This window comes from Hydra vulgaris, chromosome 01 (assembly GCF_038396675.1).
Source record: "Hydra vulgaris chromosome 01, alternate assembly HydraT2T_AEP".
NCBI classification, from domain to species: domain Eukaryota; kingdom Metazoa; phylum Cnidaria; class Hydrozoa; order Anthoathecata; family Hydridae; genus Hydra; species Hydra vulgaris.
Genome location: NC_088920.1, coordinates 67,515,427 through 67,533,419, shown reverse-complemented (window position 1 = coordinate 67,533,419; position 17,993 = coordinate 67,515,427). Strand labels below are relative to the sequence as shown.

The window sequence follows — 17,993 nt, the reverse complement described above, 5'->3', positions numbered from 1 at the left end:
ATATTAAATTTGAAAGAAAAATGAGAAACGAGTAATGGTTTTAACTGAGCTATCAATCTAACTTTGTTCATATACTCCAAGGTTTTTTTATCTTCAACTTGTTTATATATCTTCAAGGTTTTACGTTTTACTGTTTGGGATCAAATTCTGCTTCCCTTCTTCTCCTACCATTGGTTGCTGCTGTAATGTATTAAGTAGCAAATAATATATAGTATAATTAGCATATTAAAATGTTTTATAACTAAAAAAAGTAGTTGATAGACGCAAACTAAATCTAAATTAAGTGAAACCGCAGTTTTTTTATTTTGAGGAAAAATATCGACATCTTGTGTTAAGTATGTAATGCGGTTTCTAATTGTAACTTTAGTGATAATTGAGATTTTTTGTTATTTTTTTGTTTTTGCTTGTTACAGTGGTTTTCATAAATTTAGATGCACTCATATTTGAGAATAGAAATTTTTAGTTTTTTAACGATAAAACAATAACGCAAAAAGATTTCGGTTTAGATTTTTTTTTATTTGTTAGATAAATACATACAGAATGCAAAATTTAAAATAAATTTACAAAAAAAAAAAACACAAATACTAAGTAATAATTAGGTACAACTACATGGTATTAAAAAAAATAAAACAAAAAAAAACTATTCATAAATTTAGACGCACGATACATTAGGAGGCGTAATTTATGAACCAATAAATATTTTGTGTATCCGCCTTTTGCTTTAATACAACTAAGAACTCTTCTAGGCATAGACTCAACAAGATTTTTGCACATCGCTTCTGGGACCCTATACCAGGTCTCCTTAAGGACGTCCTTCAGCTGGCCAAGTGTGGAAATTTGAACCTTTGACAATTCTTGGTCAATCCAAGCCCAAACGTTTTCAATCGGGTTCAAATCAGGTGAGTATGGAGGCCACGGTATTTTCTTGATATTATTATCGTTGAACCATTCCTTTGTGTAGTATGCAGTATGTGCAGCAGCGCCATCTTGTTGAAGTTTTTCATTGAGCATAAGCAGGTCAATTGATGGAATTATATGTTGTTTTCCAGTACTTCTATGTACATTCTGGAGGTGATTCGTCCGGTGTATGTTTGGCACATACCAACGCCTTTGTAATTGAAGCATGACCAGATTCCTATCGAGCCTCCTCCACTTTGTTTTTCCATTGTTCTTTTGTCCAATACCTTCTTTCACGTCACCATTTTAGTCTCCTTTGTTTATCATATGGACGCAGGAGCGGTTTCTTCAAAGCAGAGGAGATTCCAATCTTGTATTTGATAAGTATTCGGCGGACTGTACTTTAAGAAATAGATGTATTTCGCGTTGTATTAAATTCTGTGGTCAATTCTTTGAAACTGATTCTTGGATTAGCTCTGGCAGCTCTAAAAAGGGCACAATCTTTCTTTCTGGTGGTTGACAAAGGCCTCGTTTTCTCGCTGGCACCACCAGTGTGAAGAAAGTTTTGCTTCGTTGTCCGAACGCGTTTATCAGAAACCCAAATTAACCTGGCAATTTCTCTATTACTTTTGGTTCCTTCGTTGATGAGAGCATTAATTTGCCATGTTTCACCTTGAGTGGTACGTCTCTTGCCCATTTTTCGCGTCTTTTTAGTGCAATACTAACTTAACTTTTGTTTGTTTATTAAATAATGATTAACTAATTCCAGGTAAGTCATATTTATATTAGGTTTTTTGACAAAATCAATTAATTTAGGCCTAATAATGAGAAATATGGGGAAAAAAACTACCAATTAACTATCAATTAACAAGATATAAGATTTTTTTAATTGTGCGTCTAACTTTATGAATAAAATAAAATCAAGCTTATCAATTAACATTTTTGTGTTAATTGGTATAGAATGAGTAATAATCATCCCGTAAAAAAAATTAAGGGACTCTATAATAGAGTTTCGCTTCCTCTATTAAATTATATATCAAACATAGCGGTAGCACTTTTATTTTATTTTCATTTTAAGTATTTTCTTACATATATGTAAAAAAAAATGAGTGCGTCTAAATTTTTGAAAACCACTGTATAATATGACAAACACAGTCCTATTTTATAATCTATTTCTCGTCTTTTTTTAAAAACTGGAATGTTATAAAATCACACTTTTCTCAATTGTTTCATAAATTTTTATTTAAACTGATGTATTTTACTAAAATTTTCCCAAAATTTAATCGTTGCCGAAAATTTTAATTTAAGTAGAAAAAAAAGGATAATGGTTCCAATTTTCTGAAAAATGAGCCGGTTTCAAAACTTTTTCCCTTAGAAGTAATGTTGCCTCAAGCTTTTTTAAAATTCTTAGTTCCGCCAAATATGCAAACGCAATAAAATTTGCAAAAACGGCAATTAAATTTTATTGCATAGCAACATTATTGCATGAAAGCTTTTAAGTTTTTTTTTCAAACGTTAACTAATAGAACTGGTTTAAAAGCAAGACAGTCCACAACGTTTTCGTTTTGTCTTAAAGTGAGCTTCTGCTCATCCGTTTTTTCACAGGAACGGGAAAGAGAAGGGAAAAATAATCACGAGAGGATGCGTACTATAAGTTTTAATTTGTCCAAAGTAAAACTACCCATGCTCATGTGATCATTTTTTCTTTTCCTATTCCGTTCCCGTAGAAAACGGACGAGCGGAAATTCACCTTTATTGCATAAAAGTTAAGTACTTTTTTCAAGTGTTTTGTTTTTACTGTATTTTTTAGCATTCGTATTTATGTATTTTTTTATTCCTGTAAACTATTTAGTTTAATATGAATCAAAAAAAAAGGTGAGACTGAGAAAAACTAAAAAAGTTGAAATCTTATTTTTATAAAAAAAATAGTCAGACGTTAAATGAAAACAAAAGTAGGTCTTCAATAGAACTTTTACAAAAACAATCACAATTAATTTTTCATGATAATATGTCTTTATCTTTTAAATACAATATTTCCTCTGACTTATTTGCAAAAAATTCAGGCAGTTTTCACAAACTTAGCGGGGAAAAAAGTCTGACAAATTATTGTCTACATCTTTTATTGCGACCAGTAATCATTAACAAAACGACATTCAAATAGCTGAAGAACGTTTGAAAATGTTGTCAGTTGTTGAGAACGCTCATTTTTTTGACATTGGAAATGACATTACGTCAACTATGAACATAAGGACTATTGAGCAAAATATATTAAAGATGCCTTCTGAAATCGAATTCAATACATTACAAAACATGCTATACCACAGACTTACCAAAATATTTTCCATCAAATGGATGGGTGAATGTCAATTGGGTATGCTATTCTGTTGTACAGCAAGGTTTGTTTTGCGGTCCTTGTGCTTTGTATTTAAAAGAAAGAGATGATAAAGGGTCTTTTGTTAACAAACCCTTTAATAATTGGAGTAAGCTTAAAGAAAAATTAGAATTTATCACAAACGTTGCTTGGGCGGATATTATCCTATTTTATCAACACCTGAAAAGGTTTCTTTTAGAGTTGACACTCAACTAAGTAAAAAACTTGTAAAACGAATCAAAAGCAATGCAGGAATTTTAAAATATCTAAGCTGTTAATTATCGTGGGAAACAATGTATACCTCTGCGTGGTACGCCTAAAAATGTAGATAAACTTGTAGATTAAAATGTTGGTAACTTTCTTTCACTGTCTAATTTAATAGGAGATTCTAACAGTTTTAACGATGGTTTAAAATACAAGTTTCTATAATAAAAGAAATTAAAGAAGCCAAATAATTTTCTGTCCTTGCAGATGCATTTAATATTCCCCGCATGGAGCAAATATCCCTTGTACTAAAGTTTGTTGATAAGAAGCATGAGATCTTTAAATTGAAGCATGTGAGAGCCAAAGAAATTTTTACAAATATTAAGAAAACTTTGCCTTCCCTTAAGTTGATTATTGAAAATATGAGAGGCCATGGATATGATGGTGCAGCATCAATGGCCGGTTTTTTATCAAGTGTACAAGCCCAATTTTTAAACATTCAACCATAAGTAGTATACACCAATTGCGCGTGTCATAGACTGAATTTGATTATTAATCATTCTTTCAAAATACCTGAAATAAGAAATGTGTTAGATATAATGAAGGAGTTAACAAAATGGAAGAAAAATAGTGCAAAGCATACAGAACTTCTTAATGTACCGTGTACCGAAGCGAAAACCAATTTCACATATTGAACAGAAAAAAAACTTATACTGATATTTGTGTTACAAAATGGGTTGAAAATATAGATGGTTGAGCAAAATTTCGTTTAGCTTCTTCGTTTTTTTTGATTTTTCGATTATATTTTGTAAAGTCATTTCTAAGAATTGATGAGGCAATAATAATGAATATGCCAAATGGCTGCATGAGTGGACTACTTCTGACGTTGGACTACTTCTATGAGTGGACTACTTCTGACGTTTGTCTTCTACTGAAGACAAACTGACGTTTGTCTTCAGTAGAAGAAAAACGTCAAGCACTGTATAATCTGAAAGCGTAACATTACACTTACGTTATCACTAGTTATATTACAGCAAGTCATGTGGTTTCTTTGTGAGCCTATATTTAAGTTGCAGGAGAATTCTAGTGACATTATATATGCCTTTAAGTGTGATAAAACTGTCACCTCAGAAATAGAAATGATGAGAATAGACGTAATAATGTTTTCCAAACAAGTATATAAGCATCCATCAATTCTTGAAGGAAAAACAACAATAAAACCAGTTGCGCAACGAGTACACCCAGGCCAACAATCTCATCGAGCGAATCTGCCCTTTAAAGCGTTTGAAGAATATTTCTAAAATTTCTAATCATTTTAATTATAGATCATATATAAGTTGAAACAATTGAGTTATTGTTAAGTTTTTTATCTTCTAATATCTGCATGAAAACTTCAGTGAAGCTGAAATGATTCAAAAAAGTATATCTGAAATGATTCAAAATAGTACGATATACTATGGAAGTTTTTTTTTTTTTTTTTTTTTTTTGCGCAAAGCTTACTTCGAGATAAGACGCTCTTTTTCTTTAAAAAAAAAAGGCTAAAAGTTTAACAATCACGCAAGTGAAACATCTATTAGAAGCCCATGAAAATATTTTATTAAAAATCTTTGGAGAGAAAATTGACAAACTTAAAGGAAAAATAGAGCAATTAAAAAACGAAAACATATCACTAAAAAATGAAATTTGTTTTTATAAACAACGGGATGAATTTTCAAAACGAATTATACGAAAAAACCATAAAGGAAACGAACTAACTTAATGAAAAACTAAAAAATCATATCAAAGAAAATGAAAAAAAAAATTCAAGCGAACTTTTTATCGATAAAATTGCTGAATTAGAAGATCGTAGCAGGAGAAACAACTTGAGGTTCGAAGGTTTTGAAGAAAATGAAAACGAATCATGGGAAGAAAGCGAGTCGAAAGTAAAATGTTTTATTAAAGAAAAATTAAATATAAAACATGACTGTTTTATATTTAATTTAATTAAATATAAAAAAGAATCTTTACAAAAAAAGCGACGAACAATAGTTGTAAAGTTCTTTAACTATAAAGATAAAGAAAAAATATTAGATAAACGACTAAAGCTTTGGAATGAACGAATATATCTCAACGATGGCTACAGCGAAAGAACGATTGAAGAAATAAAAATTCTCTAGGAAAAGCTAAAAAAATTAAGATCCTCAGGTAAGTATACAAAAGTAGTCTATAACAAACTGATAACACGCGATTAATAATAATAACAAAAAGAAATTCTTTAAACCTGTGCACATGAAAAAATAATTATAAAAATGAATGACTTTCAATCGCTAACCTATAATTTTTACGAAAAATACATTATATCAGATGAAAACGCTGACCCGGATGTAAAAATTTTTAGTGATATGTACACGGACAGTTTATATCATTACCCCAGCACCATTAAAGAATTTCTTTTTAAAAATGTAAATGATATAAACAGTGAAAAAATCAGAATCCTCCACATTAATATAAGGAGTTTTCTAGAAGAAACTGAAAACATTTTTAATATTATATGTGTTACGGAAACTTGGTGCTCTACTTTCGAACTTCATCTTAAAAATTTTGAATTAGTCGCATTAGAAAGACAAACAAATAAACGCGGTGGAGGAGTTCTGATATACGTTAAAGAAAACATTGCATATAAAGTTAGAAGCGATTTGAGCGTTTCTGACGAAGAAAAAGAGATCGAAACAATTGAATTAATTATTAACAAAGGAAAAAAACGTACTTATATGCGGCTGCTATAGACCACCTGACGGCGCGTGCGAAAATTTTGTCTCTTATTTGCAACGTAGTATAGTTCACGCTGGTAACAACGAAAGAAAAAAAAACTTTATAATTGGGGATTTTAATATGGACTGTTATATTTATAACGACGACAAAAAAAGTGAGAAGTTTTTATGATGAAATTTTTTTAGCAGGCGCAGTTCCCCTAATCAATCATCCAACTAGAGTAACTAAGAATTCTGCTACCCTCATTGACAATATTTTTATTACAGGCATCTTTAATAACTTCATCCAAAATGTATCATAAAAACTGATTTATCGGACCACTTCCCTATTTTCCTAACCTTTAACACAACATTATCTAATAAAATTAAACAAAATAGAACTGTAAAAAAACCTATTTACAACGACAAAAAAAATAAATGATTTTATACATCAACTATCATTACTTCATTGGGGGCATATCAACTTTAATGAAGATGCAAGTACTATTTATAATAAATTCTTCGAAACATTATACTTAGTATATGACGCGAACTTTCCAGTATGTGAAAAATTAATGTCATAAAACCTTTAACAGTCCTTGGATTACAAAAGGCTTAAAAAAATCTTCGAAAATAAAGCAAAAGTTGTATATAAAATATTTAAAGACTAAATCTTCGGCAAATGAAATAACATATAAAAATTTATTTGAAAAAATTCGTAAAAACATAAAAAAAAAAATATTATTCTGATCTGATCAATAAATTTAAAAACAACTCAACGCGCACCTGGCAAATAATAAAAGAAATAACAGAAAAATCAAAAAATCACTTAGTTTTCCCGGATCAATTGAAAATTGCGAAAGTTATACGAGTTTACAAACAAGGCGATAAAACAAATATCAACAACTATCGCCCAATTTCGGTTGTTTCAACTTTTTCAAAATTATTAGAAAGAATAATATATAATAGAATATTTAAATATTTTGACCAAGATAATATACTATATACCAAATAGTTTGGCTTTAAAAAAAAATTTCAACTGAGCCCGCAATTATTCAATTTGTTAGGGAAATCTCAGAATCTTTCGAAAAAAAACAATATACCCTAGGAGTCTTTATTGATCTTTCGAAGGCTTTCGATACCGTTGACCATAAAATATTGCTTAAAAAGCTCGAATGCTATGGAATTAATAGCATTATGCTAAAATGGTTTCATAGTTACTTATCAAATAGAAAGCAATTTGTTACCTCTAATGATGGCCTTCAAAGTGACTATATTGAAATAACCTGTGGTGTTCGACAAGGCTCTATTCTAGTTCCTCTTATGTTTTTAATTTATATTAATGATTTAAGTAAAGCATGCAATCTTCGGAGTATTATGTTTGCTGATGATACAAATTTGTTCTTATCAAACAGTAATATTAATGAGTTGTTTTCTGATATGAATAAAGAACTTAAATGCGTATCTGAGTGGTTTAAATGTAACAAAATAACTTTAAACCTTGATAAAACAAAATATATTCTGTTTCACCCTATATCTAAAATACGTTTTTTACCAACAACCATGCCAAAAATTCTTATTGATGAACTTGAAATAAAAAAGGAAACTTTTACTAGTTTTCTTGGCATTTATCTTGATGAGTGTTACATGAAAATGTTAAACAAATGTTACATGAAAACCGCATTTTGACTACATTTGCACTAAAGTTTCTAAAAATATAGGAGTCCTCTATAAGTCAAGAAATTCTTTTAACAAAACCATTTTAATCCAACTATATTATTTGTTTATACATAGTTATATTAACTATGCAAATATTGCTTGGGGAAGTACAAGCAAAAGTAAGTTGCGTACTCTTTATCATCGTCAGAAACATGCAATACGCTTAGTTTGTTTTGAAAATCGACTTACGCATTCAAGGTTTTTATTTAAAAATATAAAAGTACTTAATATTTATGAAGTGAATGTATATAAAGTATTATGTTTTATATTTCAATGCAAAATCCGTCATTACACATTTTTAAAGATTTTATTACCTTAAAAACAAAAAATACGTATACACTACGAAATGATAACTCACTCTATGAACCCTTTTGTCGAACAAAATTCAATCAGTTCTGTATAGCTTATCGTGCACCAAATCTCTGGAACTAAATCATTTTACCTAATTTTGATTTATCAATTACCTTCCCAGTCTTCAAAAAGAAATTAAAAGAATTCATTCTTTTTAATGACAATACTTTAAAATCCTTTTAGAAATAAAAAATTTTTATAAATACGCTCTTTTGTTTCTGTATTTTGTCATATTTATTTGTTTAAATTTATTAATAGCTTAAGTTATTTTTTATTATAACGATTTATGGTTCTGGCGACAAGATCATTAGATCTTTAATCAGATACTAAGTTTTTATTTAAACTTTCTTTTTGTTATTTTATTATTAATCTTATTGATGTGGTGATTATATTCTCTATTATAATTTATTAAAACTATAAAAATTCCATTATTTGTAAATGTGAAACTTTATATTAAAAAAAAGAGGACAATTTATACATACAAAGTGTATGTATGTATGTGTGTAAACATATGTATGTGTGTAAACATATGTATGTGTGTAAGTGTGTGTATTTATATATGTGTTTACATACAAACGAATGTTTGTATTTATTTTTCATCAGTTACATTATATTAAAAATTGCGACAAAGTATGTGTTTAATTATAATGTTTTAAAAAAATGGCATTTAAATTTAGTTTTAAAAAAACAGTGGATCGCAGTAAAAAATTTGTCACCCTTCAAATCAAAGTCTGGTTACGGGCCTGTATTACTATATGTTTTATTAAGCAATATTCATCAATATACTCACCATTGTCTCATCTAGTTTTTCTATGCTTAGACTCTTTTGACTTTGAATCAACAAAACGATTGATGTGTGGTCAGGTTCCTTTGTTGTTGAATTTATCATTATACAAGCAGTTGCATAATGCTCAAAAATAATAAAAACAAAAAGTTTATAATCTGTTGGCGCATTTTTTCGTTTCCAGTGATGAAATAGTCAAGCCCGTTTAATTGGGATGAAAATGGAAAATTTTCATGCAAATTGTCACCTGCTCAAATAGCTAAATAGCGCTCAACTTGTTTGGTACTCTAACATTGACTTTAAAATTTTTTCTCTTTTGTATAAGTGGTATTCTTTACAGTCCGTACTCTAACAATTTTGTAAGTGCCGTACTGTTAGGTTGATCTTGCAACGTCAGTTCACCTTTAAAAACGCATTAAAATCAAAGCTTTTATTTGCCTTAGACAATAAAACATAACCTATTTAATGACAAATATTCCGTTAAACTTTCTAAGTGACCTTAGTGAAACTTGTTGCCGTACATGGTGTTTAGCATTATTCGTTTAAATAGGACTGATTAGCAGTTTCACACTCAAATTATGCAAACTTCTCGAAGCTTCAAAAACTTTCTTGGGATTTTATTAAAAATAGCTCATTACTTTTTAACCAACTTAATGTTTTAAAATTAGTCTAATTAGTTATTAACTAAAAAAATTTAGGACAGTATATAGAATTTGGTAAGTTAAGGTCATATATATTTTAAGACCCTTTATTTCATGTATAGTAGAGCATAAATTTGCACACTCCAGGGTTAATTAGTTTTATATGGAATTTCTTATAAAATTAAAACATCTCGTTATTAGTAATAATATATGCTTAAAATATAATTCAAGTAAAGCGTCAATAACGCGTAAACCCAAAAGGTTACCAAAACTACTTACTTAAAGTCGCTAATTACTTCTTAAAGTCGCTAACTTGAAAACTTTTAATCAACTTTTTTTTCAGTTACAATTTTAAATAACTATACGTAACGTTCTTTTTTTAAGATAAGGTAGGAAGAGAATAATATTAAACTAATCAGAAAAATATTTTGAAATTTTAAATTCTAATATATTTAAAAACATTTTTAGAAGAATATTTTAAAAATCAATAAAATTTAATAAAAAATAATATGTCATGAATTTTGAATTCAACATTTTAAAAAGATTAACCTTTTATAACCACATAGCAAAACATTGAACGTACGTAACTGTAAAGTAAGTCCGTAAGTCCGTAAAAACTGTAAGTACTGTCCGTAAAGTAAATCCTGTTTTGAATTTGGATTTGCAAACAATATTAGCGCAAAGTTGTTTATATAGCTTACACACAGTAAAGAATATTGCGCCAATATTGTTTACAGCGTGTAATAACGCGTTCCCAACGCGGGATGGATATCTAACTCATTTTAAAATTAACGACAGTATTAATTTATTTAATGCTTTAATATTAAAACTTTAAATTACTATTTAATAAAAAATATTTAAAGCAGAATCGGAATAATTTGTTTTGTTTTTATCTTCTTTGATTGTAAGTAAATGCTTTTTTTTTTTTAACATTTAAACAGGTTTTTGCAAAGAATTATACAGTTTTACACTCTATTACAAAAAGTAATAAAAAAATAATCACATGAGCACGCTTAGTTTTGCTTAGGGCAAGTTAAGCTACCCCTACGTCACGGCTGCTCATAAAACTTAAAAACGTTTAAGTGAAATTCATATTGAGCCAGGGGCAGATCCAGATCATCTAGTGAGAAGAGGGGGGGGGACATTATTAGGCTTTTTTTGATTTGGTGGATTCAGACAATCTGGTAAGGGTATGGGGAAGAAAGGAAAGCCAATTTTAAGCGGGTTTTTTTTCATAAAAAATGGATTCAAGAACAATTAACAATCATGTTTCTACTAGAAAATAACTAAAAAACATATACAGCTATTTCTTTTTAAAAAATTACGTTTGAAATATTCTGGTTTGGTTTGACATCTTCTATTTTTCGGATCAAGCATTTTTTGGACTTTGAGATTTTTATTTGACATAAGTATCAACATTTATATGTTGATACTTATGTCAAATAAAAATGCTTTACAAAAAAATGCAATGATTAGAGCCTAAAAACAAAAAAGCTCCAAAATTATCGCCTCCTCCACCCCCTACCTCAAACGAGAGAGCAAAAAGTTGAAAAATTGTTTTTTGTACTATTCTTAACTAGACCTATATTTATCAATATCAATTTAATAGTAAAATATTTCAGCGTTTAAAATTATGATAAAGTTTAAACTCCCCTTCACTTTGGTTGCAAATTTTTTATGGTCATAATTTTTGAACGATGAGAGATTATACTATGAAAATTAAAATTTATCGATGAATCAAAGACCAGAAAATGCTGGATCCGCCGCTGCTAATTTTATCAATAAACTTTGCCTTACGAGTTAGGTTGTGAAAAAAATTTCAGGAAACATTTTTTGAATTTGTTTATATTATTTTAGAATTTAGTATTTTTGACACGTGGCATGCGGTTTCACGCTGTTCGCTCATTTCAGTTTTAAATTTTTGTACTTCTAATTGCATTTCTTTTTGACGTACATATTTATATAGGTTTGTTACACCTATGTTTATATATGACTTGTTTAAATTATTTTTGAATTTGATGTTTAGATACATGGCACGTGGCAATACTTCGCTGTAAGTTTAAATCAGTTTAACAATTTTTTATTTTACATAGGTGAGTTACATTTAAGTTTATAATGTCTATTTTAGAACTTGAAATTACTTTAGACATTTGGCATTCATTATATAGTAATCTTTGTTTTGTTTTAAAACTTTATATTGCAAAATGCATTCAATTTTGACATGCATGTTTGTACTGAATAGTTAATATTTATTTAAAAAAATCCTGTTTTTTTTACAATTGACTTTTTAAGAATTTTTATATTGTCCCTTGCATTTCTTTAGACGTATATATATTCAATCGTGTTTTGATTTATCATTACTTTTAGTAGGTTAGAGTCCTTTTTGTGTATTTTTTACTCTTGGTAGTTATTGAATGTAATATGGATATTGCAAGCATTAAATAAGGTAATTTTTGATACATTTTTTTCATAGCTTAGATTTTATGTAAAATACTATTAAATTTTTTGCATTAAATTTCTATCTTTTAAAGTCCAGAAATCAATAAAGTAAAAAAATTTCTATTAGAAATCATTTAATAAAGAATTAACAAAAAATATTTTTTTTAGCCAGTATATCTGCCAGATCAGGAAAAACAGGAAAAAGTCAGCGAATCCAAGGATATGGAAAAAAATCAGGGAAGTATCAGGTAAATAAGGTTGATTTTTGGAAAAACTATGGAAAAATCAGGGAAAATATGTCTTCATCAAACTTACATAACTAAAATTAAGCATTAAACTCTTAAAAGATATAAATTGTACATATAATTTAAAAACTTCATTTGGAAAATAGTTTATGAAAATCCTTTGCTACTTTAAACGTGCTCTGTATTAATATTTATATTTTTTCTATTAAAGAGCGTTTTTCTAAAAGATTTCTTTTATTTCTGAAGCTGAGTTTGGGTAATTTGAAATTAAATCAGACGAAACAGGTAGGGGATCAGGGTAAGCAGATAGTGAAAAGCAGTTATTGTGATTGTCTATATAAGCATCAATCTCAATCCGTTAGTAGTGCACTTTTGAAAGTACCATTGTTTTTGACATTCTCATACTCAGTGTGTGCGTACTTTTTGTCAATTTCGTACTCAGTGTGTGCGTACTTTTTGTCAATTTCGTACTCAGTATATGCGTATTTTTTGTCCTGTCCTAATTTACTGAAATTCTGATTTTCCGAACTTAGTCAAGAATAAATAAATTTTTTATAACTTTAATTTACCAACACAATGTTTTTTAGGACAATCTTCACTTTCACTTTCAATACCAACGCAACCTTGCGGACCAAATGAACATTTCCGCTGCCGGTATTTTATTCCACCATTACAAATGACTGATGAACTGCATTTTGTCCATTCACCCCATTGCAACCAATCTGTTTAGAAAGTACATTATTACATCAATTTTTTATTTAAATTTTTTTTTTAAATTAAAAATATATCGTAATTCTTATTATTCTTAATATTGTTATTAACTAAAGTTATAAAACTTTAGGCATTTTATTAAAATCTTTTATCATTTTATTTGAAATAATTTGTATTGTGAAAAAGTTCACTTCTAGCTAAAATCTTATTTATATCCTTTCAAGTCTTATTTATATCCTTTTAAGTCTTATTTATACCCTATCAAGTCTTATTTATATTTATCAAGTCTTATTTATATCCTTTCAAGTCTTATTTATACCCTATCAATTCTTATTTATATCTATTAAAGTCTTATTTATATCATTTGAAGTCTTATTTATACCCTATCAAGTCTTATTTATATCTATTCAAATCTTATTTTTATCTATTTAAGTCTTATTTATATCCGTAAAAGTTTTATTTATATTCTTCGAAGTGTCTACTCTTTCAAATAAAAGTTTTGAAAAGATCTTCATAATATTTTATATGCTATTGGTGTAATAAGTCTAAAAATCTTGTCGTCTTGAACAATTTTTATATTAGGTTTCTTGAAACTATATAGGGACTCGTACTTAATTATATAGTCCCTATATAAGTAAGTATGAGTCGCTATATAAATCAGTCAATGTATGTAAACTCATCTACGACGACTTACAAACATCGATAGATTTATATAAGTATTGGATTGTACATACGTTAACTACTTTTGATAGGGGCAGAAGCAGAGGAGTTTGGTTATACTCAGCGCAGTGGAGTGTGCATTGGCTGAGAGCTTTAGGTTGGGCAAAAATTCATTTTATAAATAGAAAGGTCATCCTAGTTTTTTTATAAGTAGAGAAATTAATAAATTAACTTACATTATCATTTTTTACTCAGAAACTATTACAATATATTTGGTTTTATTATCTTTTTCAATCATTTTAGTTTTATTCTTATTTTATTTATTTTTATTTTTAGGTGCCCCAGAAGTCTTTAAGGTCTTATTACAGAACGCCGTGAAAGAGCATTTAATAGGAATTTAATGCTTCCTTCCTAACCGATGTCACAAAACTTGTCCAGAGGTCTGGTTGGAACCACAGATCCTTTGTTTCCGAGGCAAGCGCGCTACCGCTGCACCACGGCTTCTTTAAATGTGAAAAAATCCTCATATAATTTGTTTCTTTAACTTTGAATATTTGTGCTTGCGTTAACTTTCATTCGCAAAAAAGTCAAGCTTTAGAAAAAAATTTTAGGCAACGTTAAATATATACTTTATTTCTTTACCTCCTAATTATTTACTATTTGTTTTGAGTTTAATAAAAAACATTTGAAATTCTTTTGGAAATTAGTTAATTACCTGGTTTTTCAAGACATCATTAACAGGAAACACTGTGTAGTAGTAGTAACAGGAAACACTGTGCAGTAGTAGTAACAGGAAACACTGTGTAGTAGTAGTAACAGGAAACACTGTGTAGTTGTAGTAACAGGAAACACTGTGTAGTAGTAGTAACAGGAAACACTGTGTAGTAGTAGTAGTAACAGGAAACACTGTGTAGTAGTAGTAACACGAAACACTGTGTAGTAGTAGTAACAGGAAACACTGTGTAGTTGCCCACATTTTGACGAGCTTAGAAGAATATTTTGAAGAGTTTATCATTTTAGTTTTCAACCAACAGCTGATTTACCTATAAATAGATATTTATAATACTATATATCATTTCAAACAAATAGATACTTATAGGTAAATCAAGATTAATGTTACTTAAATTTACTTACGCAAAGTAAAAAAACTTGGTTTAATTATTTTTCATTCAAGATTTATTTAAGACATTTATTTCAGGAAGCGGTCCTTAAAGACATACTATTTCAGGCAGTGTTTTCTTCAGATAAATGCAAAGTATAGAAATTAAGTTTAAAACACTAGATGCCTACACCTAGTCGTCTAAATCTATAATAGTTGTCTCGGTGAATGAACTACACACCTCTATCTACTTGTGATTTAAATTGAATTTCACTATTCATTTGTGATGTATTTGAAGTACATCACTAACCATTTATGATTACATTATGAAAATTTGGCAATTTCATGCAGTTTATTAAAATATATTATTAAAAATTCAATTCCTAAATCGTTTATTCTCTGATTTATGAAAAGTATTACTGTTTACTCTAAACATAATAACAATGATAGTCTTAAAAATAAAAAAATTTACATAAGCAAGCATAAGTTATCGTAGACAACGGCAAAGTCAAACATGCATTTAAATACAAATTGATGCTTATAGGATGGGTATCACTATTTGTTTCTAATTAAAAGTATGCCTGCCCAAACTTTAACCCTCAGCCAATGCATGTTGCTGCACCTGTTAAAAATAAAAAACACGATTATGCGAGCATTCTTAATAAAGTTAATTTAGGGTATACAAGAAATAAAGGACGTATTGATAGATATTATTTATTTTTTATCCATTTATAAGTCATAAATGAAACTAAACAACAAAAGCTAAAACAATTTACTCTAATTTGTAGAGCCCCATAGAATTCAACCCGAAGCGTTATCTGATTTTGTTTAAGGTATTAAAATAATGTTCAAAATAAAAATGAAAACTATAATAAACTTAATAATTATTACCTTATTATCAAATAACTTAACACCTATTATCAATTAAATTACATAAACAATAAAAAGCAATAAATGCGACGCTTTTATAATACAAGATGTTTAAAGTATTCTTTACAAATGAATTGCTGCCTGTAATTGCATTGTGCTTTTGCTTTATTTTCAAATTAAGCTATTGATACCGTGATTGTTAAGTACAGATAAGTTAAAAACTTTTAAAGCAGTATATAATTATAAACTAAAAAATATTTATTATAGTTTGATCATACTATATATTAATAAAGTATATATTAAAACTTTATATATGAAAAAACAAGACACAGTTTGTTAAAAAAATAAACCTTTCTTTACATTAATCCATCATTATAAGACAAAAAAGATAAACAATTCCACAGTGATGAAAACTATGTTGAAAAAATCAACAACTTTATTAAGTCCTTTTTATATAAAACTTTGACATTTATATAATTTAATAACTTTAGCTAGAAAAAAGCATTATAAAAAAGTTATGTTTAAAAAATCTTTAAAGTTTTGAAAAATAGTTAAAAACTTTCTTAATTCACGTCTCTTTTTATCTTTTATCATGTCTCTTTTTATCTTTTATCATGTCTCTTTTTATCTTTTGTCATGTCTCTTTTCTTAACGACGCTCAGTAAGGTTAGTTAAGTTAAAAACGAAAAAAAAATATCAACTTTTAAGTAAGTTAAACAATATTAAACTATTAAGAGTGACTTAAATAAATAATCAACATTAAAAAAAGGTTTTTTGGGCTAAAAAATATGGAACTTAAATTTTTTTTGCATGCAACAAATGCATTACAACGCGCGTGAACTTGTTTAAACGCATGAGAAAGATCTAATGGTGGTCCTTCAAGGCTAACTTTTGATTGCAAATGGTTATTGATTTAATTTTTTCAACAAAAACGTGGTCCTATAACTATTTACAAAAATCATCTTAAAAATCTTCTAATATAGTCTTGATTACCCAAATATTTAAAACAAATGAAAAAGCTAGTTATTTTTATGACAACCTTGCAATTAAATTAATTGAATTAGTATACTTGTTATATCCAGCTAAAAACTGGTGTGTGTGTTCATTGAGGTTTATTAAAACGGATGAGAGAAGGATATTTTAATATTTACAGTATATAAAAAGTTTCAATATTTGAAATAAGCACGGAAAAATTGATTGATGAATGGTCAACGTTAGTCTCATAAAAACAACTTTCCTTTTTTTATCATGAATAACTTTTTCTCACACGGATTCTTTTTAAATATGTGAAAAAAAAATTAAAAAAATTAAAACTTTAAAAGTGTCTAAAGTTAACATTTTTCAAAGGCATTTTTCGAGGCAAAATTTTATTACCTGAAAATAACCATTATATAAAATGAAAGCCATAGTTTAAGGTACAAAAAATACATATGAAATCCCTTCAAGAATATATTTTGATTTTTTTTTTCTTTATTATTTTTGTCTAATTAACCCTTTTTAGTTGTTCTTAGTTGTTTCCTTTTCTTTTTGACACCGTCAGTCAACTTTTGAAAGGAGCGTTTAATAGTTTCTTTTTTTCTTTTCATTCATTTCATTCACATCAATTTAGCGCAGAGAGGATTTTATGTGAATCTTCATTAAATTCAATAACAGCTGAATTAACTCCAATCTTTAAGACCGTTCTACCAACAAAAATATTTGGGCAGCGTCTACAAATAATCTGATTGAGTGCCTTGGTAGCATTTTGCGTCTGACCGTGAAGACATTCTTTAAGTAAATCATCTGAAGATCAGTAAAAGTTATTTTTAAAGCATTCAAGACTGAAACAGATAGATTTGTGTGCTTTACCTATTTTTAAATATTTTTACGTATTTTTTTCTTTGTCTAAATGAAATTTACACCAAGTGTCAGTGTCTTTTGGGTACATACTGTGTCGACATTCCTTGTGGTCAAAATCTGTACAGTGACAGAAAACCGCCCAAACAGCTTTTTTCATAGCATACAAGTTGTCAAGTTTGTTTCTTCTGGCTAGCCCGTAGAAGTTCTGCATAGAACTGATTACAGATTTGCTTAACTTTCCTCTGCCACGGAGTGGTATTTTTATTCCCTTATAAACCTTAACAACCATACGAAACCTTGTGCTTATTCTCTTCTGTACATGCCCAATATATTCCCATTTTATGATCTTAATATTCAAATTTATGTAAGGGTATTCATTACATTTTTAAAGGAGAAGTCATTATCTCCGAAATATTTATTTTAAATCAAATTGC

General features: G+C 28.3%; 1 protein-coding gene and 1 long non-coding RNA gene across 3 annotated transcripts in view; one reads left to right on the top strand and one right to left on the bottom strand.

Moving 5' to 3' along the window:
• The window catches only part of LOC105844364 (uncharacterized), a 44,830-nt gene that overhangs the window by 9,813 nt on the left and 17,024 nt on the right, over nt 1–17,993 (bottom strand). Inside the window, exons 2-3 of one of the 2 annotated variants that reach the window (XR_010636003.1) lie at nt 14,467–14,794; nt 12,950–13,102 (exon numbers count right to left, since the gene is read on the bottom strand). Coding sequence is in view for 1 of the 2 variants with exons in the window: in XM_065789006.1 (XP_065645078.1) it covers nt 12,950–13,102 (153 nt within the window). In the remaining variant the exon portion in view is untranslated. The remainder of the gene's footprint in view (nt 1–12,949; nt 13,103–14,466; nt 14,795–17,993) is intronic. The other variant, XM_065789006.1, reaches the window with a different exon arrangement.
• Nucleotides 11,995–14,442, top strand: LOC136075549 (uncharacterized). Its single transcript, XR_010636004.1, has 3 exons — nt 11,995–12,142; nt 12,304–12,383; nt 14,088–14,442. It is a non-coding gene; the product is annotated as an uncharacterized LOC136075549 (long non-coding RNA).